Source organism: Elgaria multicarinata, chromosome 1 (genome assembly GCF_023053635.1).
Source record: "Elgaria multicarinata webbii isolate HBS135686 ecotype San Diego chromosome 1, rElgMul1.1.pri, whole genome shotgun sequence".
In the NCBI taxonomy this organism is placed as follows: domain Eukaryota; kingdom Metazoa; phylum Chordata; class Lepidosauria; order Squamata; family Anguidae; genus Elgaria; species Elgaria multicarinata.
In genome coordinates this window covers 90,305,117-90,329,982 of record NC_086171.1, presented here as the reverse complement: position 1 = coordinate 90,329,982, position 24,866 = coordinate 90,305,117, and the positions used below count along the sequence as shown (strand labels likewise).

Here is a 24,866-nt window from a genome sequence, read left to right as displayed (position 1 = left end):
AATCCAGTTATATCTGCCTTAATGCCAAGCCCCGTTGTGTTTTTGAACCATGTATATGAAAAGAAGACACATAGTCTTTTCAATATTTTGTCTTACACAAAGTCAGGAGGGGAGTAAACATCATGCTAGACTTTCCATGCACTCTTACCTCACACCACAATTCGTTGTCAATGTCGAATGCATAGCTCTCTATAGCATCATGACTCTCCTGTACAGCTTGAACTCTGTTTTGTGCCAGTTCATCTGGGCCCTTTCTCTTGCTTTGAGCCCACTGACTGGAAGGAGGAGCATAAGGTTCATCCGGAGTTTCAGTTGCCTCTGGGTTTCCTTCATGCAATGCAGCTTCTTCCTGATCTGGGATGTCACCCTCATCCACCTCTTTATCATCATCACTCTCATAATCAACCTGTGGGAGGAATACACTTCAAGTGTAACTCATATGTGGGAGAATACAGGAAATGTTTATGCTTACACATCCTTCCAACATTTTATTGTTAGTTTCTAATGAGTGATTTTGTTGGTTTAATTCCCCTCCCTCAAGATATAGCAATAAAACAAATGTAGGAGAACATCAGGGCAACGTCACCGAACATAAAAACTACTATAAAAAGGCGTTTTCTTTAAAATATATACGGCAAAAGAACAAGAAATGCTTTGCCATCATCTACTCACAATTTGAGATCTAATCACAAAGATATACCATTGCTGACTCCTAGAGGGACGCCTGCTTTCACTGAATTTTTCTTGGCAGACTTTGTAGCGGGGTGGTTCGCCATTGCCTTCCCCAGTCGCGGTTACCTTTCCCCCAGCTAGCTGGGTACTCATTTTACCGACCTTGGAAGGATGGAAGGCTGAGTCGACCTGAGCCGGCTGCCTGAGAACCAGCTTCCGCTGGGATCGAACTCAGGCCGTGGGGAGAGTTTCGGCTTACCACTCTGCGCCACACGAGGCTCACTAAAGGACTCACTAAAACAAGCGGGACCTAACTGGTTATCATTACCTCCTCTTCTTGCTTCGTTTTTCTTTTTGCATCTGATGCATCAGCATCCCCTTCACTTGTTTCACCATTAGGAAGTCTCCTTTCATCCTCCGCTTCAGCTTCATAGTCATCCTATGCCAAAAGAAATAGGAAAGGGTCCAATAACCACCATTTGGATGCGATATTTTGGTCCAGTTGTTGGGAGGTCTGAAAAAGGTTCCCCATCCCTGGTTTAGACAGTATATTTCAGCTGCTTAGTGGCTTTAATATAATTCTATTTTATAAAGAAAGCAATAAAGATACTTGCTACCAATAAATGCAGGTTGCCTTACCTGTAACCGTACTTGTTCGAGTCGTCGTTTCTGCATTCACACATGATGGGTTCTGCACCTGAACGGAGCCTCGATTTGGGAATCTTCCAAAAGCTGTGAACTATTTCGGTGGGAACCTGCCCACCCACCTTGTACTGTGCATGTCCAGGCAGGGTGCACGCCTCTCCCTCAGTTCCGAAGACTGCCAAACTTGCCCTCAGAGCTGAAGGAGGAGATGGCCCGACTTCGGCATTGAAGATTGACACCAAAGCAGGGACAGTGGGTGGGTTGTGTGACTGCACAGATGATCACTTGAAGAACTACGGTTACAGGTAAGGCAACCTGCATTTCTTCTTTGTGGTCTCTGTGCATCACACATTATGGGCAAGTGACAAGCTCATTTACTGGAGGAGGGTAGGTGTCATGGTCTATCACTGCAGTATTGCGGAGAGGACGGCACAGCCGAATTGGCAGTCTTGTTTGGGTCAGATGTCAAGTCTGTAAGGGAGATGAAGGTGGGCGGTGTAGTCCGAGTTGCCACTCAGCAGAGTTCTGGCAGATGGACTCTCATTTAAAAAGCTGTGGAGGTGGCTATGGCACATGTTGAGTGTGCCTTGACTCCAGTAGGCGGGACAAGATGCGACAACTCATAGGTGAGTTTGATAGTAGTTACAACCCATGCGGAAAACCTCTGTGAGGATATTGGGATAACTTTTTTGTTGCGGGGGAAAAGTCTCTGTGCTTTTCTGAATGGTTCTGACCTGGCCTTGTAAAAGGCTAATGCTTGGCAGACATCGAGCATGTGCAAAGTGGTTTCCAGTGGAGACGAAAGAGACTGAAAAAAGTCAGGTAAGACCATGTCTTGATTTACGTGGAAAGAGAAGACGACCTTCAGTAGGAAAGTAATATCTGGCCGGCTTTGTCCCTACGGAAAGGGAGGGAGGGAGGGTCGACGCGGAGGGCGCATAGTTCAGAGGCTCGTTGTGCTGAAGTGATCGCAATGAGGGAAGTGACCTTAAGAGATGGAAGTTGCAAGTCTGCTGTGGCTAGCGGTTCAAAGGGCCTCGAGGTTAAGGCATTGAGGACTACCGAGAGGCTCCTGGTCGGTATAGGGATGGAAGAATTGGCGAACCAGCAGGTGAGTAAATACGGAAGATTTGCCCTGAAGATTGTATCATTGGACAGCTTGGACTGGCGATATTGGCCAGGAGGTGGTCATTTTCGTCGATGGGAAGCTGGTAGCGATACGTAAGGTCTGTTTCTGCCTGGGCAAGCGGCACCAACCTGAGGATTTGCTCGTTAAAGTGGGACATGTCCTTGGAAGGGGAGGATCTGTCAGGACTGGAGACATCATTGTCCAGGGACAGTAATGAAGGAGGTACGGAGGAATACGATGATGAGTCGGAGAGGTAGTCCTCGACTGAGTAGGGTGATACGCTGTGGATGGGTCAGCGCTTGTTTGCCGTTGCTGCTGGTGGTGGTAGGAGCTGTTTGCCCTGCAGGGTCTGGGAAGCTCACTGATACGGAGGCATGGGTGGGAGATTCTTCATAAGGAAGATGTTCTTGGAGGGACTGGTGGTGGGACCGGAGACCTTAAGGCCGGAGATCTTGAAGCCGAGGGCCTCAACAGCGATGTTGATGGGGAACGATGGTGACATGGCAACCTGTCATGGCTTGGTATGGAGAATATCCCGAGCGGAACTCCACTCGTTGCAATTATAGTATCTATGGGGTGGGGCCACCCAATCTGTGTGTGGCTCCCTACATCTTAGTGGGGAGCACAAACGCTCTCTGCTAGACCATTCTCAGGGACAATAGGATGTTCCATCGATTGGACAGAGATTACAGACTCTGGAGAGCGGTGAGGGATTGCAATTCAAGGCAAGTGCTGCCTCGGCGTAATTCTGGGGGAGCGATGGCAGGAACGCATGCTATCTTGGCATGGATCTGGCTGTAGACCCCAGGTTGCGGTCTATTTGGTGCTCCAGCAAAGGTGTTCCAAAGTTCCGAGATTGGAGGGGGATTGGAGGGGGACTGTTCGGAGTAGGTTGTAGAGACAGAAGCCTTACTGGGGAGTCGAGTAGCGGGGGAGGCAGTGGAATGGCAGGTAAATTCCGTTGTGACTTGCTCCCATTTTTTCTGTTCTTTTTCTTTGTGTGTGCCTCTGAGCCTGCTTTATGCTCTCTAGCTCATTTCAAGATCTTTCTGGCAACGGTGATCAAGAGGGGATGACTTGGTATCGACTGTTCCACGCGGCCTGAGTGCTGGTTGGGTGAGGTCGGCGTCGCTTTGAGGCATCGACTGATCTGCACGGCCCAAAGACTGGGTCTGGGAGGTCAGCGTGGTCAACGTCAGATGAGCCATAGGTGGAGTCAAGGTTTTTGCCAAGTTTGGGCCTCCTGAGGGGGTCGGATTTTTGACCGCCTGCAAGGCTCCCTGCCAGAGAACTGCCTTGAGCCTATCAGCATGTTTTTTTCTTGTTTGTTTTGAGAAACTTTGGCAGTGATGGCAAGTCTCCACAGCGTGGGTTTCTCCCAGGCAAAGGAGGCAGCAGGAGTGTCTGTTGGTTGGAGGCAGTTTATTCCCAAATTTCATGCACTTTCAAAATGGGGCCTTCAATGCCATATGTCTCCGATGGAGTGATCAAGAGACTGCTGGGTTGAAGGTAAAACGAAAGTAGAATTTCTTCTTTCTTCTTCTTCTTTTTGGAAAGAAAAGGGTAAAGAGAAGAATTGGAGAAGGAAGAGAGAGTCGAACAGTTCTCAGCTAGTAAAACCATAAAAACGTGCTCACAAGGCAGAGCAAAGAGCCCTACGAGGCACCTATGACGGTGGTTGAAAGAGAACTGGGGAAGAGGCGGGAACCCCACCTGGATATGCGCAGTACACAGTGGGTGGGCGGGGTTCCCGCCAAAACCATTCTCAGCTTTTGGAAGATTCCCGAATCAAGGCTCTGCGCACACACGGAGCCCATAATGTGCGATGCACAGAGACCACGGATAAGAAATAAATATTACAATAAATATTGCTTTGTGGGAAGCTGGCCAGCTAGAAGAATCTGAAGGCAATTTATGCTAAGATCCCTCAACCACATAGTCAGAAAAGAATTTCATCTATCAACAACTGAACTGGTCATTCACCTCAATTATGAAATAACAGCATCTTGTTAAATTAGGAGTTTTGACCTTGGACTCATATTTGGCACAACAACTGTATGAGTTCTAAGAACAGCATGAAACGTTTTCAAGGAAAGCTCATGAAAAATTATTTTGATTCAAGATAAAGAGAAAATATTCTTGTGTAATGTATGCACACATGATTCCTGGATACTTAATATAGCAGTTCATTGTTGAAACCTCCCCGCAAGTCTCACAGAATGAACTACGTGAACAAAAATATCTCATATATCCAGCCTAGCTAGGCTACCTAGCAAGAATTCACAATACTGGTTCAAGGAAGTGGACTAGACCTTTACCTGGTTTTCTTGAGATGCACCAACTTCCCCATCACCTTCTAAATCCCTCTGAAGTGCTCTTCGAGTGCTGACGGTGTTGTAAGATGCTAACTTTGAACTCTTCTTTTTAATTGATTCCAGCAAGATTTTAAAGAATCTGGGTGGAATGGGGAAAAGAAACACAATGCAAATCTCAGTATCTAGATTATAGACTCCCCCATTTATACTCCTCCCCACGTTTCATAGTATCATCAGCCACACCCACTCAGTCCAACATTCTGCATTCACTAGACATACAAACCCAGACGTACCTAAGGGAACAGAACTGTGGGGTAATGCCACAGCAGCTCTACAATCTATGCTAGGCAAGTTCTCTTCCTGGATCCAGTAAATTCAGAGGATGAATTTAAAAGGAACTTCTTTTCAAGTTGCTTTCCTAGCAAAATTATGTCACTTTTCTTCCAGTTCTGAGACCCTTAGTTTTCTTTCTCTCAAATAGAATAGACTTTAATACGGCTGAGATCATATACATTATTTTCACCGTAAAACGTTAAGTCTGGTATTTTAGATCAAACCCTTGAAGGATTAAACCAAGATGACAGAACAGACAACTGTTTATTCCCTCAGAGCAAACCTAGATGAGACTTAGATCACAGGGTTGTCACCAGAACCCAGAAATGCTGTAGTCAGTTTCCCCTTCTCTCCCTTGTAACATTTCATAAAAGAAGAATGATGTTATCATTTCTCTACAACACCCTCATGCAGGAAATACATAATGTAATTATGTCATATCACACTTTTTCTTTAGTAAATGTTATGGGTGGGGGGGGGGGGGAAGAGAAGGGGGAACTTTTTAAGCATGAAGCCCATGATTAACATCACATCTAGCTCCAGCCTCAGGCTGGGGAACTTTCAAAACACTATTATTTCTGAAGAAGTTTAATGGACCGCCTAGGTTGAGCTATGCACATTCCATGTGTCTGTAGAATGATCATACCAGCATAGAACCTGGTGTCTGGTCACAGGACTGGTGAAAAGATGCTATACAAGGTGTGGCCAGTGCCTGGTGAAGTATGAAAAGCCAGTTAGGGTGAAAGTATGTAAGCAAAGTTAAACTCAATTTGGAGGAAAGCAATTTCCTGGTAGTCATGTGATTTGGAGCTTCATTAATGCATTTTGGGCTGCATTAATAGAAGTATGGCTTCCAAATCACGTGACATACTGGTTCCTCTCTATTCAGCCCTGGTCAGGCCTCATCTAGAGTACTACATCCAGTTCTGAGCTCCACACTTCAAGAAAGACGCAGACAAGCTGGAACGTGTTCAGAGGAGGGCAACCAGGATGATCAGGGGTCTGGAAACAAAGCCCTTTGAAGAGACTGAAAGAACTGGGCATGTTTAGCCTGGAGAAGAGAAGATTGAGGGGATACATGATAGCACTCTTCAAATACTTAAAAGGTTGTCACACAGAGGAGGGCCAGGATCTCTTCTCGATCCTCCCAGAGTGCAGGACATGGAATAACGGGCTCAAGTTAAAGGAAGCCAGATTCCAACTGGACATCAGGAAAAACTTCCTGACTGTTAGAGCAGTATGACAATGGAATCAGTTACCTAGGGAGGTTGTGGGCTCTCCCACACTAGAGGCCTTCAAGAGGCAGCTGGACAATCACCTTTCAGGGATGCTTTAGGGTGGATTCCTGCATTGAGCAGGGGGTTGGGCTCGATGGCCTTGTAGGACCCTTCCAACTCTGCTATTCTATGATTCTATGATTCTGAGAAATGGCAATCATTTCACATCAGACTATATATGTTACAGCAGCATTGGTTCTATTAACAATATGGGAAGAACAAAATGCAAAAATAAATCTAAGGAATTAATCAGATGACTGCCTGCAATTTAATACCTAAAGGATGGAAAACTGCAGAATTTTTAACATTGAAATCTTGGTACATGGAGCTGTGGCAAGTAGCCATGGGAAAAACATTGACATACCAACTTATTTTAGCTAAAAGCTAAGTCAAAAGATCTTTTTTCAATCCAAAATATAACATGATTTTATTTTATATACAAATTAGAGGCAAACGCAACAATATTTCTTAAAACATTTCCTCAGATTACAGAAAAGAGACTAAATATGATTTATTATTATAAAGAAAACCTCCAATCAGCCAAAAGATTTCATCAATAATGTTATCTGTAAAGTTAAGGGGATGGAAGCTAAATGTACTACCCTCTCAATTAGATTAAAATTTGATGTATTTTTTCTTTGTTTGCCTTTGTACGTGGAAAAATAATTTTAAAAAAATTAAAAAGAGGGAAAGTAATTTCCTTCTCATTAAATTGTAAACTCCCAAACTTGTTTTAATAACTGGCAAAAGAAAACTGCAGATTTGGTATTTAAAATACATAGTTTTAGGATTTCACGATCAAAGACCCAGCAGAAATGCATAAGGACATGGACAAAGCCAAGGTTATTTTCTAACTCTGTAGCCTGAAGATAAATTCTAGAGAAGCAATGGGCAGAAGAGGACACTAACCTTGATTCCATATAATGCAGGATGTCCCTTGGCTTCAAACATTTCTCTTCACGATAACATTCATATGGCAAAAAACTAAATTTAATGGTGTAGACACGATGCTTGCTGAGCATCCCCTCTAAACACAGAGACTCTCCGATGTCAACTTTTTGTAACACCTGAAAAGGGAAGAGGGATCTGAATTCCAATAACATATCTATATCCTTATATAAATCAAAGACACCTTTTCCCTTTCACACTCTCCAAATACCTCCCCTGTACTACAGCAATACTAGAGGAGAGATATGTGCCAATAGTTAAAAAAAGAACTCCCCTCTCACATGCCATTTGAGGAGATTTCACAAAGTGGAAAGGAAAAGGGAAACTCTCAATATACCAGCTAAGTGCCTAAGTTCCAGGTTGGCAGCCAACCCTAAATATGAATCTTTTGGTGCTTTATAACACATAAAGGACAGGGTTTAAGGAGGATGAGAAAGAAAAAGGTGTGATGTTCCACCACCACCACCGATCTCTTTCCTGAAGCCGCTCTCCCTTTGTGAGCCCAGAAAAGTGCTACAAAGATCCAGTTCTACGCTGTCAGTATTCCAAATAGGAGGCTAAGATAGGGGCTACATAAGACAACATGCGTATATATGTTATACATGCAATGCGTTATACGTGGGGCTGCCTTTGAAAACAGTCCGGAAACTTCAACTGGTTCAAAACAGGGCAGCACGGTTACTAACAGAGACTGGCCAACGAGACCACATCACGCCAGTCCTTTTCCAGCTTCATTGGCTGCCAGTCCAGGTCTGGGCCTGATTCAAAGTGCAGGTATTAACATTTAAAGCCCTAAACGGCTTGGGGCCAAGCTATCTGAAGGAACGCCTCCTCCCGTATGTACCTGCCCGGACCCGAAGGTCATCCTCAGGGGTCCTTCTCCGTGAGCCCCTGCCAAAGGAAGTGAGGCAGGTGGCTACCAGGAGGAGGGCCTTCTCTGCTGTGGCACCCCGGCTGTGGAATAAGCTCCCTAAGGAGGTTCGCTTGGCACCTACGTTATATACCTTTAGACGCCAGGTGAAGACCTTTTTATTCTCCCAGCATTTTAACAGTCTATAAATAAATTTTAACTTGGTGTTTTAAATTTGTAATTTTGCATTGCTGCTGTTTTTATCTGGATGAACTTTTATATTGTATTTTATATTATGGTTTTATACTGTTGTTTTATACTTTGAATGTTTTTAATTTTTGTGAACTGCCCAGAGAGCTCCGGCTATTGGGCGGTATAGAAATGTAATTAATAAACAAATAATAAATAAATAAACAAACAAACATTTTATTATGGGACTCTGCTTGTACAAATTAGCTCCTGATCCCAGATCTATAGATTCCCCCATTTCTGGAAAAACACACTCTTAAGTAGGTTTGAGAATACAAAGGAAAAAAGTAATTGTAGGGCACTGATGGAACATGTCTATCTCATGGCACTTTGCAGATTACACACAACCCTTATTTCAATGTAAAAAGATATGATGCTAAATCATTATTTTATTTAAGCAGCTTTCAATGTTTCTCAAGCCATGAAGTGGCAAGCCTGCCTAGATCCATGAACACCCACACTTAACAGCACTTCACTTTCACTTAGCAGCCACAGGCTGTCACACATTTCAACTTTAGAGTTCATAAATGACTACCCTCCTCTTCCTCCTCCCGCCAAACTGCTAGAACAAGACTAGGATAATAACTCACAAATGTGCCCATATTCACCTCTGATAGGAAGTGAGATCTTATCTCTTCCCAGACCAGACACTGGGCCTGCTCAGAAGACACCTTAAATCCTTCTGGTTAAGGCTTTGGTTATGCAGCAGGGTTTAAGGTGTCTTGTGTGATGCATTTTGCTAAACCTTGCTCGCTCACAAACCACAGTTGGTTCATCTGCAGCAGGGTTAGCAGTCCTAATTGTGGCTTAAAGTGTTGTGTACAACAGCATGGCTTGTTGTTAATGCTAACCCAGAGAACCACAGTTTCGCTAACCACTCTTCAAATACTTAAAAGGTTGTCACAGAGGAGGGCCAGGATCTCTTCTTGATCCTTCCAGAGTGCAGGACACGAATAACAGGCTCAAGTTAAAGGAAGCCAGATTCTAGCTGGACATCAGGAAAAACTTCCTGACAGTTAGAGCAGTATGCCAATGGAACCAGTTACCTAGGGAGGTTGTGGGCTCTCCCACACTAGAGTCATTCAAGAGGCAGCTGGACAACCATCTGTCAGGGATGCTTTAGGGTGGATTCCTGCATTGAGCAGGGGGTTGGACTCCAAGGCCTTGTAGGCTCCTTCTGACTCTGCTATTCTATGATTCTATGATTCTAAGAGTTGTCTGAACAGGCCCACTGCATGGGACAGATTATAGGCAAGCCTGCTCCTCTATGCTTCCTTAGTGGTATCTTGCCTCACACAAGAAATGTGGTATTGCAATCTTTTTGGAGCAAGTAACACAACAGCAGCTATTCCATTCTCTTCTATGAATAGACACATAAATGCCTTTGCTTTTTTAAAAATGGATGTCAACTCGTGGCAACTGGTGAGACCATGACCGATCAGGCCATGTAAAGAATTCCTACGAAACATGACTTACCTCGCCTAAGCACACTCTGGTAAGCTGCTTCTTGAGCCTCTTCACCTTCTTGTGAGCTTTCTTGGTATTAAGTACAGGAACACTCATCATCGGGGTTTTAATATTAGCACTGGCTACCATCAGGATCTCACGCAACCTTTAGGAAAGAACTGGTGCACATTTACCCCGAAGGATACTAAACACTCAAAGCTCTTACTTAGTGAACTTCTATTCTCTTCACAACTAGGACAGACATTAGAACGAACCAGCCTTCGCCAATCGGGTGCCCTCCAGAGGCGTTGGACTACAATTTCCATAATCCCCACCTAGCAACTGGCCCTGCTAGCTGATGATAATGATGTGAGTTGTAGTCCAACATGCCTGGAGGGCACCGGTTTGGGGAAGACTGGTTTAGATCCTGCCTTTGGGACCAGAAAGGCAGGGCTAAAATGCCTCTTCCCAGAGTGAATTAAAGAACCAGGGTGAACTAAAGAACTTATGCAAGTAAAGCAAAACTGTGGGGGGAAAAGGAGTAGCAAGAATAGGTATAATAATAATTTATTATTTTTATCCAAATCTTTTACTAAGATCATGCAACATACAGCAGATCCTTAAATCCAAAGTACTTCAAGTAGTATTTCTGAATACTTTTCCTGTATACCCTTCCATATCTGGAATAAAATCTTGGGGGGGGGGGATATGGGTAGATATCTGGAATCTTTGCCATTTATCATGTCACTAGTAATGTATACTTTTGAGTATGATACTTGCATAGAGTACGATACTTATGTACATATACACCAATATTAACCATTTTTTCTATTACTAAATTTTATTTTATTTCATTTATTTATTTATTTATTTATTTATTACATTTCTATACCACCCAATAGCCGAAGCTCTCTGGGCGGTTCACAAAAATGAAAACCATAATGAAAAAACCAACAGTTTAAGAACACAAATACAAAATACAGTATAAAAAGCACAACCAGGTTTACTGATGAAGGTTTACTGATGGAAGATATACTTCCATAGGTTAACCAGTGACTAACTACGAAAGATCATGAAGTCACGGTGCCTGGTTTCATGAAAACATCGACCCAGTGTGGGTTAGCTGTGAAAAAGGAAAGCTTGCAGAGTTCAGCCTCACCAGATAGACTCCTTGCCCTTTTCTCTCTATATCCAGTATAATTTAGAGAGAGAAACAGTTAAGATATGCTTATTCTGTTGCACGTCGTTAAGCATTAAAACAAAAGGAAACATCTTACCTTGGAATACCAAGCGTAACGTTCATTTCACCTCTTCCAGCAAAGTGAAAGGTGTTCAGAGTCATCTGTGTGGAGGGTTCCCCAATACTTTGAGCAGCAAGGAGACCCACAGCTTCTCCTGGGTCACAGAGTGATTGTTGCCACTTTAAATGCAGCAAGTCCTTTAATCTGAAGACAACGTTAGGATTTGATAGTTTAGATTACTGATTTATATCCTGCATTACTGTGTAAAATATACTCAAAGCAGCTTACTATAAACATGCAACAATACACAATAAAAACAGTAACAAAATTATAAATTGCAGCAGACTTAAATATTCTCCGTGAGCCCCTGCCAAAGGAAGTGAGGCAGGTGGCTACTAGGAGGAGGGCTTTCTCTGCTGTGGTACCCCGGCTGTGGAATGAGCTCCCCAGAGAGGTCCGCCTGGCACCTACACTGTACTCCTTTCGTCGCCAGCTGAAGACCTTTTTATTCTCTCAGTATTTTAACACTTAATTTTAACTTAAGTTTAAATGCTACTGTTCTAACTCTGTATTTTAATCTTATATCAATTTTGCTGCGTGGTTTTATCCTGGTTGTGCTTTTTATACTGTATTTTGTATTTGTGTTTTTAACCTGTTGGTTGTTTTATTATGGTTTTAATTTTTGTGAACCGCCCAGAGAGCTTCGGCTATTGGGCGGTATAAAAATTTAATAATAAATAAATAAATGTTGAGGTAACAGTTCTACAAAGCTCACTGGAACAGCACAGACTTCACTGCCATGTAGGGAGGCTATTCATAATCTGGGTGCCCTGATTATGCTACCTAAAGCAGAGCCCAAATGATGCCCCACACCACCCTAGGTTAGGGCAAATACTTTATTTGGGGGGGGGGGTACATTATTCAAATGCCAATTCATGCCTTTATCTAGTCCCCTCTTCCTTCCACTGCAATCCTATCTATGTACACTGACTTGGGACTGATTTTGGTGGGATTTATTTTTGAGTAGTCCTGTGTATCCCCTCCATCCCTCCCCATTTTTCTTTCAAAAACGCATACAAACACACTCCCCCCATAGGCATATATAATGCGTGTTTTAGGAAGCTAAAATCTCTGTGCAGGTGTTACATTACTAAAGCAGCATTAATGATAGACCAAAGCCTCCTCCAAAAATCACAGGAGTAATTAATTTTTGAAGATAAAAGTCAGAGACTATAAAAGTGCTCTGAAGCCAACAAGCAGCAAAAAAAGTATTAGCTGAATTATTGTGAATGGCAGCACTGATAATCCTGAAGATTTGTGCCCTCTATTCAGAGAATATAAATACATTTCACCTGCAGACTAGGAAGCTACTTTAGGAAGCAAAAGGACTGACAACCTGTTCATATCGATGAGGGTTCTGCTACATTTCTGCGATGTGGGTATTTTTCTCTTGGCAATAGACAAGAGACCCAGGATGTTACTGAATACAGGTCAAAACAGATAGGTGTGGGATTGTGGACCCCAGCCAAGTAGCAGCAGTGCTTACATAGGTCGGTGAATATAATTACTACCTCTGAGAAGAAAGTTCAGGTTTGCTATAGCTGAGGTCTTCCTGAGTCTCCCACGCTTCAAGGAAATTCTCCACTTTATTTTCAAATGTTTCCGACACTGATGCAAAATATATGTCTGGCCTCCAGATGGCAAGGCTAGGGTTGGGACATTTTGCTGCCTTCTTCTGATACTTGTACCGACTCTTTTCATTCAGTTCATACCACATCTTTAACAACTGAAATTGACAGCAGAATACAAAAGACCAACGTAAGTATTTTTCCTAGTATTATATGCGGCGTTCTTACACTTGCCCTTATAAAATCCTCTTACTCTATTATGAAAGTGGGATAGAGGAAAATTATTTCCGTTGTATTTACAAAATAGCATAATCTATTTCGTATTCATGAATCATTGTTAACAATTGCTTTTGGAATAACCTGTAGAGTTGCAGGATCTCGACCATTTACAAGTTCTCCTGTAGGGATCTGTGCTCTTATACCAGCCATTTTTTTCTGGGAAAACAGCAAAAAGCCTCCTTCCCTTCTCATCAAAGGCTGCTGGTGCTTGACTTGCCATCTCTTGATAGATCTGAACTGTGCATTTGCTTGCTGAGGGTCCATTTTTGGCAGAACTTCATTTAAATGTTTAGATTTCTCTATGACCTGTAACGAATATACAAAATCAACTGTTTGAAGTTTATGAGAATTCTCCACCACTGAACTAAGTTTCTTTACAGCAAAACATGAGATAATGCCCACCAGTACAGGTTCAGTTTGGCCAGTCCTGACAAGAGAACCTGTTGGATATACATAGGGTGAATGAAGAGAACTACTTGTATATAACCCAATGTTTGCTCAAAAGAAAACTCCGCAAAGTGAATGGGAAGAGACGCCCTACCTTGTGGTTATCTGCAATGAAAGGAAACTGCTTGGGTTGCAAGAAGGGTGTCTTGGGAATATCCAGCCCATCTTCTCCATAGAGAAACTGAACCACGCTGCCATCACTGTCTCGCACTGTCAGGTCATAATGAACTATCAGCCCTTCCAAATGTTTTACGATACACCTATGCAAAGGTTACCACATTAGAGGAAAGGACCACTTTAGATTTCTGCCCAATGCTATTTTTTTTCCAAATAAGCTTTAAGCAACCCAACAAGGAAGCCTGAACCCCATAAGAAATGTAGTACATACATAATGAGTAGAACAGGCCCACATACCTGCTCATAAACAATTAATCCTGTGTCGAAGAGGCCATGTTAAAGAGCACCTGACTGGTTTTCTCTTTCCCCAACAGCTGCTTAGCTGTAAGCAGAATGGCTGTAATAAAACCGCTTACCTTTGAAGGTATCCAGATCGGCTGGTTTTGACAGCTGTATCCACTAGACCTTCTCTACCCGCCATACAATGGAAGAAGAACTCCTAAAGCACAATTATAACTGCAGTGAGAAAAAGACAGGTTGCTTACCTGTAACTGTAGTTCTTCGAGTGGTCATCTGTGCAGTCACACATATGGGCTCTGCGCCTGCGCAGGGCCAGCTTCGGAAACTTCTCTAGCTGAAAGTCTTTTAGGCGGGAACCCCTCCCCCACCGTCCACTGAGCATGCTCAGGGGTTCCCGCCTAATCCCCTCAGGTCCTGAAACCGCCTAAACAGTCTCACTGAGGAGAACCACCAGGTGATCAAAATTTTAATGACACCATAGTGGGGACGGTGGGAGGGTTGTGTGACTGCACAGATGACCACTCGAAGAACTACAGTTACAGGTAAGCAACCTGTCTTTCTTCTTCGTGGTCTCTGTGCATCATACACAAGCTGACTTACCGGAGGTGGGTGGTGTCAATTGATGAAGGAGTAGTCATAAAATTGCCGATAAGACGGCGCGCCCAAAAGCACAGTCTCTGCACGCCCTGACGTCCAGGCGGTAGTGACTGGCAAATGTCAAAGGTGTCGACCAGGTAGCCGCTTTGCAGAGGTCTGGTAACGCAATCCCCTTTTCAAAGGCTGTAGAAGTGGCCACTCCTCTTGTGGAGTGAGAGCGCACTTTTCCCTCCAACGGGAGGCCAGCAAGTTCATAAGCTAATTTAATAGTCTGAACAACCCAAGCAGATATTCTCTGCGGAGATGCTTGGAGTCCCTTTTGTCTGCCCCCATAACAAACAAAGAGTCTTTGGGATCTCCGGAGAGTTGCTGTTCTGGACTGGTAGAAAGCGAGAGCACGTCTCACGTCCAGGGTGTGCAGAGTCGACTCAAGGGGAGAAGACGGTGACGGAAAAAAACTTGGCAGAGTAATATCCTGCCCAAGGTGAAAAGAAGACACCACCTTTGGAAGAAAGGCTGGGTCTGGTCTAAGGACCACCTTGTCAGCATGAAACACCGTATAAGGTGAGTCTATACGTAGTGCTGCTAGCTCTGATGCACGTCTAGCAGATGTGATGGCAACGAGGAATGCCACTTTAAAAGTCATTAGATGTAAGTCCGTCTTTGCCAGTGGCTCAAAGGGTTTTGTAGCTAGTGCTTTTAGCACCACGGAAAGGCTCCATTGAGGAACAAAGGAACGAATAGGTGGAATGGTATTCTTCATACCTTTCATGAAACATTTGGTTAAAGGGTGGTTGAAGACTGAGCATCCCTGAACCCAACGGTGAGAGGCAGAGATAGCTGCCAAATAAACTCTAAGTGACGAGAATTTGAGTCCTTTTTTAAATAAAGAAAAAAGAAAAGAAAGTACAATGGGTAAAGGTGCCGTAATTGGGTTTTCATTTCTGCTAAAGGCAAAAGCAGAAAAAACTTCCCACTTTTTAGCGTATGATTTTCTAGTAGCCGGTTTCCTGGCTGCTAGAATAATGTCCCATACATCAACAGGCAAGGACAGGTTATCTACCGATGCCTGATTCTCCAAGCAGTCAGGTTCAGGGACCGGACGTCTGGATGGAGAATGAGTCCTTTCTCCTTGGAGATCAAATTGTTGCATTGGGGCAGTCTGATGAACTCCGCTGAGGACAGTTTGAGTAGTGGAGTGAACCACAGCTGCCTTGGCCACCAAGGTGCTACTAATATGGCGTTGGCGTTGTCTGTGCGCAACTTCAGGATCACCTTGGATAGTAATGGTATGGAGGGGAACAGGTACAGGAGCTGTTCCGACCACGTCCTCTCGAAGGCGTCTCCTAGGGATGCTGTCCCGTGACCTGCCCACGTGCAGAATTGACTGCAGATGGCGTTCTCTGGTGACGCGAATAAGTCTATCACAAGCTGTCCCCATGCCTGAAAAATCGTGTCGAGAACTGAGTCTTTCATCTGCCACTCGTGCGTGTCCACGAAAGAGCGGCTGAGGTCGTCTGCCAGAATATTGTCCTGGTCTGCGATATGAATGGCCGATAAAGTCATGCCATAGGCGATAGCCCAGTGCCAAATGTCTAATGTTAGGGAAATCAGGTCCATAGACCGTGTTCCACCTTGCTTGTTTATATGCCAAACAGCAGCTATGTTGTCTGTATGGATCTGGATGACATGTCCTGACAGGGTCTGCTGAAAGGCGTGCAGCGCTTTTTGGATGGCCATCAGTTCTAGGACGTTGATATGTCTTTTCCTGTCGGAAATGCTCCAACGTTCCTGGATTGTGAGATCCCCGCAATGGGCTCCCCAGCCCAAAAGGGAGGCGTCTGTCATTAAATGATGCGATGGTAATGGAGGTCTGAAGTCCAGGCCCTGCATAATGTTGGGTAGATCTGTCCACCAAAGGAGAGAGTTCTTCACTTTGGCAGGGAGCGACAATTTCACTCGATGAGCGTCCCTTGTATTGTCGTACTCCCGCAGAAGCCACAATTGAAGAGGTCTCATGTGCAAGCGCGCCCAAGGGACGACGCTGACAGTGGCTGCCATGAGACCTAGTAATCTCTGCACCTGGAAAGCAGATATCGTCTTGGAGTGAAAGAGTTTGAGCGCAAGTCTAATTAATGCTGTAGCTCTATCCTCCGGAAGGAAAGCCCTGGAGCGGGTTGAGTCCAGAATTGCTCCAAGGAATTTAATTTTTTGAGATGGTTGTGTTGGAATCCTGGAACGGATCCTGGTTATGTTTCCATTGATTTATTTTTATTTATTATTATTATTTATTTATATAGCACCATCAATGTGCTAATTTGCTAATTGCTGAGGAGCTGGAAGAAACAGAAGACTCAGCAGAAAACTTAAAGGTCAACTTTGCACCTGGACATTGATGTCATAATTGAATAATTGGTAAACTGATTGTCTTTAATTAAGGGTTGCAAGCAGTTGCATCACTGTACAGATAGTCTATAAAAGTAAATGTATTTCCATGTACATGTATCACTCAGAATCACTCAGAGATGTATCAGAGCTGTATTGACTGACCGTGTGTAAGTATTTGTTATCTGTGATTGCTATAACTAAATTATATTATTATATGCCAGTAAAGGTTTGTTTAAACCAATTCAAATCTCAGTCTTAATTAGTGTCTTTGCTGACTTGGCTGGAAACCGCTGTAATACTCTGCTACAAAGTTATTGGCCAGAAGCCTAGTCTGTGCAATAACTAATGAGGTTGGAAAGTCTCCCATAAACCTCAATCATATAAACCTCAACAGGTTGAAAATTTGATTTCTCCCTGTTGACGTACAGGCCTAATTCGTTAAGGAGGTAGATGGTGAGGTGGGTGTTACGGGTGGCTTCCTGCTCCGTACTAGCCACTATCAGCCAATCATCCAGATAGGGGTAAATCTCTACCCCTCGAGTTCTCAGAAAGGCGCAAACTGGTGCCATACACTTAGTGAAGACTCGGGGGGCCGTAGAAAGACCAAAAGGAAGCACCTTAAATTGTAAGATGTCTTCCCCTATTAAGAATCGGAGGAATTGGCGATGGTCAGGGTAAATAGAGACATGAAAGTAAGCATCCTTAAGGTCAATGGAAGTGAACCAGTCCCCTTGGGAGAGGAAAGGTAGGATGCTTGCTAAGGAGTTCATCCGGAATTTTTTGGGGTGGATGAACTTGTTTAGGTCTCTAAGGTCCAAAATAGGTCTTAGCCCCCCATCCCGTTTAGGAACCGTAAAGTAGCGGGAGTAGAACCCGCACCTTAGGGTATGAGTTGGTAATCGCTCTATGGCGCCCTTCTCCAAAAGAGACATGGTCTCTTGCAACAGAGTGCCTGTAGGTGGAGAGAATCTTACGGTTCCTAAGGGAGGGAGGGTGGTAAACTCAATTTTGTAGCCCTGGGAGATGATGTTAAGGACCCACCTGTCGGTGGTAATGGTGGTCCAACTGTTATAAGAAGGGGCAAGGATGTCGCCAAATTTTGGTGCAGAACTTAACGTTATAGGGCAGTCAAAGACGCCGTCTTTGACTCTGGTCGGGTTTGCCTCTGCTTTGCTTGAAGCGTCCCGGGAATTGTTGCCTCTTGTACTGACCTCAGGGTTGGTACAGAGGAGGCCTATCCTGAAATTGCTGTTGCTGTCTGGGCTGGAACTGCTGTTGAGCCCTAGGCCAGCGTCTTGGGCGGAAGGCCCTTTGAATCTGTTGTTGTTGCTGCTGCCCAATTCCCATCTTTTTAGCCGTATTCTTGGCCTTTTGGATGTTCTCCATCGATTCGTCAGTGGAAGAATGGAATAGGCCGTTTCCATCAAATGGCAGATCCTCGATACGGGAGCGTGCCTCCTGAGACAAACCTGCTGACCTTAGCCATGCATGTCTTCGTAGGGCTATGGACCCTACCATGGCTGTTGAGGCGCAGTCTGTCGCGTGGCGAGCTATGTTAAGCTGTTGCCTTGATAGTGCCATGGCCTCAGTGTAAAAGACGGTCGCCAGTTCCCTTTGGTCATCTGGCAGATAACCAGACAGGGATGCCATCTTCTCCCATAAGAAGAGTTGGTATTTTGCCATGGTGGCTTGGTAATTATGCACTCGTAATGACAGTGCTGTTGAAGAATAAATTCTTCGACCTATGCCATCGAGCCGACGACCTTCTTTGTCCACTGGCGCATTGTGCCTCTTATGAGTGTGTCCCTGGGACGCCTCTACAATTATGGAGTTAGGCTTGGGATGGGTAAAAAGGAAAGGAGCAGACTTTTCCTGTATTTTGTATGTATTATCTAGCCTCCTGGACGTTGGTGGCATAGAGGCAGGCAGCTTCCACGACTGTTGTGCTGTGCGTAGTATCACGGGCAAATAAGGAATAGCTGCTGGAGTAGCTGACTCACAGTATGCGTCATCATAAACCGGGTCATTCTTTTTTTCAATGGGTTGGGACATATCAATCCCCAATGATCTCGCCATCCTTTGCACTCGGTCAGCAAAGTGTGATAGGGCTTCCGAAGAGGAGACCACATCCGAAGTCCCTACAATGTCATCAGGGGAGGGAATGGATGGTACTGGTGAAGCCTCTTGGGAGGAATCAAGACTGGTAGTCCTCCTCCGATAAGACTTCCAAAACGCGTGGCATCAGTTCCCGCGGTTGTGGCGCTTGGCTCGGTACCGAAGTGATCGGTACCGTCGCTTGCGTCGGTCATGGCGTATGCCTCGGTACCGCTGGCTGTGGTGGTGGTGGCATGCTTGTGACCTCCTCCAGAGGCGGTGGACGGGAAATCGTCTCGGAGGGTGGCTGCCGGAAACGCGGGTACAGGTCATAGTGGCGCTCCGGATAATAGTATTCTTGATACCCTCTATGTCTCCAATCCTCAAAGTGCCGTGGAGGAAATTGTGGAGGGTACCAGTCGGTGTAGTGGTCCTGACCCCTCGGTGGGGACCTTGATCTTTCATTACGTGCGACGTATTGTCGACTTGAATAGATTGAAGCTGGTGAACCTTCACGGCTGTAACCATATGGAGGTGCGTGTTGGTATCGAAAGCCTTCGGTATCGACGTATGGTTGCTGTCGGTATCGATGTCCGTCGGTATTGATGGATTCTTCTCGGTACCGAAGGGAAGCAGTTCCCTGGTCTGCCACGGTGTTATCTACCGAAGAACTTCTGATTTCACCCTCAGAAATGGGTGCCCTCACACCGGGTTCTTCCATCGGGACCGTAACAATGTGGAGTGGCGACGGGACTGGTGAATCAGCAACCTGTGGTGGAGGGATCGGTAATGACGGTGAGGATGGGGTCGTCCGTCTCGGTATCGAGGAAGGCGTCGGTAGCGAAAGCCTCGGTATCAGGCTCACGGCATGCGAGGAAGGTCTCTGTAAGGAGAGACTCGATATCGGGCTCCTATGCCCCGTCTCGCGCCTCGGTATTGAAGTACTCGGTACCGGGCTCCTCGGTACCGACGAGATCGGTTTCGATGGTTTTTTCTTTCCATCTTTGCCCTTCAATTTGCTCTTTTTCCTCTGAGGGTTATCAGCCTCAGAGTGCTCTCTCGCTCTCTTAGAGATCTTCTTTGCCGCCTTTTTTGCGGACTGAGAGGAGGAGGGGGGAACCGCTAAGGCTTCACTCCTTGTCGGAGGATTTTGGGGCACAGACTCCATCTTGTGTGGAGAGGTAGAAACGCGAGTAGTTCTCGGTTTATCTACTGCCTCCAAAGCCTTTTCCCAGAGAATGGCCCGAAGGCGATCTGAGCGGTTTTTACGTGCTTGCCTTGAGAACTTCAGGCAAAAAGCACAGGACTCTACAACATGAGTCTCCTCCAAGCAGAGCAGGCATAAAGAATGTCCATCCGTTTTCGAAATCTTCTGTCCGCAGTTGGAACACTTCTTGAACAGGCCTTGGTGTGCCATAGGCACCAAGACAAGACAAAACAACAAATTGGATAGGAAAGAATAGAAAACTGTAGAAGCAAGAAGAAGAAGGAAAAATAGATAGATTTTTCAGCTCTGGTATAATAAGAACGCACTATACCACAGAGAAGTCTCCAAACGCTGTTAGCCCACAGGCGGTTGAAGAGAACTGAGGGGATTAGGCGGGAACCCCTGAGCATGCTCAGTGGACGGTGGGGGAGGGGTTCTCGCCTAAAAGGTTTTCAGCTTGAGAAGTTTCCGACCTGGCCCTGCGCAGGCGCAGAGCCCATATGTGTGACTGCACAGAGACCACAAAGAAGAACCACACTTGCCCCATTTAAGCCGGCAGCAGCACATTAAAGCTCAGTTTAAACTGACCTTCTAAAAAGCCATATTCAAGGGGAAAAATGAACTAAATTATACTGACTTTGAATATGACACCTGCTTTGAAAATACAGAAGTCAAATAGTAGAAGTGAAACACAGAAAAAGGGAATCAGAACTTACTGCAGGTTTGATGCCGGTGAGAAATCTACTTGCTACAAACCCCCCTGACTTGGGGGAAAAGTCGTAAGGCTGGAAACATGGCAGTGATTTACCAGATGGCATCAACGGAGGCCTTCGACCTTCTAATTCAATCTGGCCCAGCAAGCAAGAAATCTTTAAAAAGCCAAGAGAGACAGTAAGATACAAATGCCAGGCAAAAACAAACACCACAGTTATAACTAACCTACTGTATCTGTTAACGCGATGGCTGCATTCGCACTTGACAATCCACCCTGTGAATAAGCTACGCAGCATGTGCACTGCACATTACTCAGGTGCACCTGACAGATGATCTGGCTCACTGTGGATTGTTCTCCCCTTCCTTTCCCCTCGGACCTCCAGGCAGCATCCCTTCACAATAGAAGCTGCCTTGTCTGTCTGTCCATCCCTTTCCCCTCTCAGTTCCAATCACGGCCCCTTTTCATTCCCAAGTTTTTTAAAAAAAAAAAAAAATTGGAGCATGAAATGTGTGCAAATGGGCCATAATATTTTTTTATTTTATTCTTTTCTTGGTCTTCCAGAGACACAGATATGAGCACTTGAAGCAGTCAGATATGTATAGCCTTGCCTTGTCAATATCCTTGTACGTTTCAGCTGTCAAAGGCAGCAAAGCCATACATGCAAGGAAATTGACAAGACAAGACTGCATACTCCCCAGAGTGTCCAACATGTCCTTAGCCTATATTTTTGACAGCTGAAACATATAAGGGCATTGACAAGACAAGACTATACATATTGAACAGCTTTAAGTATGCACTTTCGCGCCTCTGAACAACACTCCCTCCCAAATTATGGACATATTTGTGCAAATTTTGGGGCCAATTTTTTTTTTAAAAAAATATATAGTATAGATGTAGGCCCTAAGATTTCACAATTCTTATAACAAACTAAATGAATATACATAGATGACAAAAATTAAGAAATTACATTAATTTATTAATGAATTTTAATTTGCATTATTTCTTGTTGTAAACTGCTCTAAGGTCTCTGTTATAGTGCAGCCCTTAAATATTTTAATAAATACATAAAAAGTACCTGCATGGTATTCACAGTAGAACCTTTGGCTCCTGACTGCACCATCAACTGCAAATTATTTTCTGGGAAACTACGGTGAAGTCCAAGAGGCATACACACCTATAAGTTTTTGGAGAACAAAGTAATCACTATTTACACCATGGTAACTCTACCTGAAGGTATGAGAAAAATAAGGAACGATGACTCTTGAACTAAGTTTTACTGACACTGCAATTTTTTAAAGTAAAAAAAACAGTAATTACTTGTATGGCAAGAGTTAGTTTGGTTCAGTGGACAGAAATCTGGACTGGGGCCAGGATGGATTGGCTTTAAAGTCCTGGGACACAGTATCCAATGTGACACGGACTTTAGACTGTTAGTTATACTGTTAGTTTTTCCCTACCCTGTGCCTGTTTACCCTACCCAGTGCCTGTTTGCATTCTCTCCCCCTCCTTATTGCTTTACTATGACTTTATTAGAATGTAAGCCTATGCGGCAGGGTCTTGCTATTTACTGTTTCACTCTGTACAGCACCATGTACATTGATGGTGCTATATAAATAAATAATAATAATAAATAATAATAATAACACGAGCGCGAATATAAATTATAATGCGCTAGCATAGGAGACCTCTAGTGCAACACTAATAGCGTTAGCTAGCACAACAGGTTTTCTGGGGAATCCCATGGTGCTACCTAATGCTATTGGCATTGCACTACAGGACCCTTACTCTAGCGCAATGTAATTTATGTTAGCGCTCGTGTCACATTAAGAACATAAGAGCCATGCTGGATAGGACCAAGAGTCCATCTAGTCCAGCACTCTGTTCACACAGTGGTCAACCAGCTGTTGACCAGGGAACCACCAGCAGGACACAGGTGCAACAACACCCTCCCACCCATGTTCCCAGCAATAGGTGTACACAGGCTTACTGCCTCGGATACTGGAGGTAGCACATAACCATCAGCACTAGTAGCCATTGATAGCCTTCTCCTCCAGGAATTTATCCAACCCCCTTTTAAAGCCATCCAAATTGGTGGCCATCACTACATCTTATGGTAGTGAATTCCATAGTTTAACTATGTACTGTGTGGAGAAGTCCTTCCTTTTACCTGTCCTGAATCTCCCACCAATCCTCTTCATGGGATAACCTCAGGTTCTAGTATTATGGGAGAGGTCGAAAAATGTCTCCATATCCACATTCTCCACTCCATGCATAATGGGATACTGACCCTGATTATCTATGAAATTCACTAGGTGGTATGGGCTCAATCTTACAGGGTTATTGTGATGATAAAATGGAAGTTTTTTATGGTGTGGGTTCTATCCAATGTTAGTCCTAACTTAAGTCCCATTCATTTCAATGGTCTACTCTAAGTAGGACACTTGATACAATCCTATGTCTCCCTGATCCCCTAAAGGAAGGTTGAAATAAAGAAGTATATACATTCCCTATGGGAAATTTCTGTGGGCTGCAGGTATGTTAAAAATGAAGTGTGTGAATCAACAAAAAGAATAATCTCAACTTTCTCGATTCAAACCTTGTTAATTTCATTGCTGCAATAGCTGACTTCCTCTTTGAATTTCAGATCAACCATGTTAAAATCTCTCTGATCTTTGAGAAGATGAGCATCTTGCCATTTGCTTCGGACCTCCTCACATGTCGAGGCTTTGGGCAAGTTAAATGCAGCTTTAATGGCCTGAGAAGAACAAGGTATTTTTAAGTGCCAAGAGATATAACAATACAATGGGGTTCGGCTAAAGCAGACCCACCACCACCTCCCCTTCCGAAGTACGAGTTTATACCTTTGTACCACAGAGGGTACTTTCTTTAATGATCTTGCACCTCTTGCGGTCTGCCTGGCGTTTGACCAAAATATCCTCAACTCCTAGAATGGAAAGATAAAGAGTATACATCCTCTCTCATTTGAGATTTAATATTAGCTATTTTAACAGCAGACTAGATTCACAAGTAACAAATACTATTACATTGAAATTAAGGAATAGAATCATAGAATAGCAGAGTTGGAGGGGGCCTACAAGGCCATCGAGTCCAACCCCCTGCTCAATGCAGGAATCCACCCTAAAGCATCCCTGACAGATGGTTGTCCAGCTGCCTCTTGAAGTCCTCTAGTGTGGGAGAGCCCACAACCTCCCTAGGTCACTGGTTCCATTGTCGTACTGCTCTAACAGTCAGGAAGTTTTTCCTGATGTCCAGTTGGAATCTGACTTCCTTTAACTTGAGCCCGTTATTCCGTGTCCTGCACTCTGGAAGGATCGAGAAGAGATCCTGGCCCTCCTCTGCGTGATAATCTTTTAAGTATTTGAAGAGTGCTCTAATGTCTCCCCTCAATCTTCTCTTCTCCAGGCTAAACATGCCCAGTTCTTTCAGTCTCTCTTCATAGGGCTTTGTTTCCAGACCCCTGATCATCCTGGTTGCCCTCCTCTGAACACACTCCAGCTTGTCTGCGTCCTTCTTGAATTGTGGAGCCCAGTACTGGATGCAATACTCTAGATGAGGCCTAACCAGGGCCGAATAGAAAGGAACCAGTACCTCACGTGATTTGGATGCTATACTTCTATTAATGCAGCCCAAAATAGCATTTGCCTTTCTTGCAGCCATATCACACTGTTGGCTCATATTCAGCTTGCGATCTACAACAATTCCAAGATCCTTCTCGTTTGTAGTATTGCTGAGCCAAGTATCCCCCATCTTGTAACTGTGCCTTTGGTTTCTATTTCCTAAATGTAGAACTTGGCATTTATCCCTATTAAATTTCATTCTGTTGTTTTCAGCCCAGCACTCCAGCCTATCAAGATCATATACTCATTATAATATACTCATTATTATTGCTAACATTTTAATTCTGTAACCCTCAAAATTATAGACACAGACAAGTCACTCAATATTCTATATTAGTAGTTATTAACAGA

General features: G+C 44.2%; 1 protein-coding gene across 1 annotated transcript in view; it reads right to left on the bottom strand.

Moving 5' to 3' along the window:
- POLR1A (RNA polymerase I subunit A) overlaps positions 1–24,866 on the bottom strand; it is a 62,430-nt gene that overhangs the window by 6,000 nt on the left and 31,564 nt on the right. The window contains exons 17-30 of the mRNA XM_063131940.1: positions 23,739–23,821; positions 23,474–23,632; positions 21,953–22,051; positions 20,879–21,031; positions 13,993–14,075; positions 13,554–13,719; positions 13,094–13,318; positions 12,677–12,891; positions 11,142–11,309; positions 9,895–10,030; positions 7,281–7,438; positions 4,765–4,900; positions 1,001–1,111; positions 149–406 (exon numbers count right to left, since the gene is read on the bottom strand). Coding sequence (XP_062988010.1) covers positions 149–406; positions 1,001–1,111; positions 4,765–4,900; positions 7,281–7,438; positions 9,895–10,030; positions 11,142–11,309; positions 12,677–12,891; positions 13,094–13,318; positions 13,554–13,719; positions 13,993–14,075; positions 20,879–21,031; positions 21,953–22,051; positions 23,474–23,632; positions 23,739–23,821 — 2,150 coding nt within the window. The remainder of the gene's footprint in view (positions 1–148; positions 407–1,000; positions 1,112–4,764; positions 4,901–7,280; positions 7,439–9,894; positions 10,031–11,141; positions 11,310–12,676; positions 12,892–13,093; positions 13,319–13,553; positions 13,720–13,992; positions 14,076–20,878; positions 21,032–21,952; positions 22,052–23,473; positions 23,633–23,738; positions 23,822–24,866) is intronic.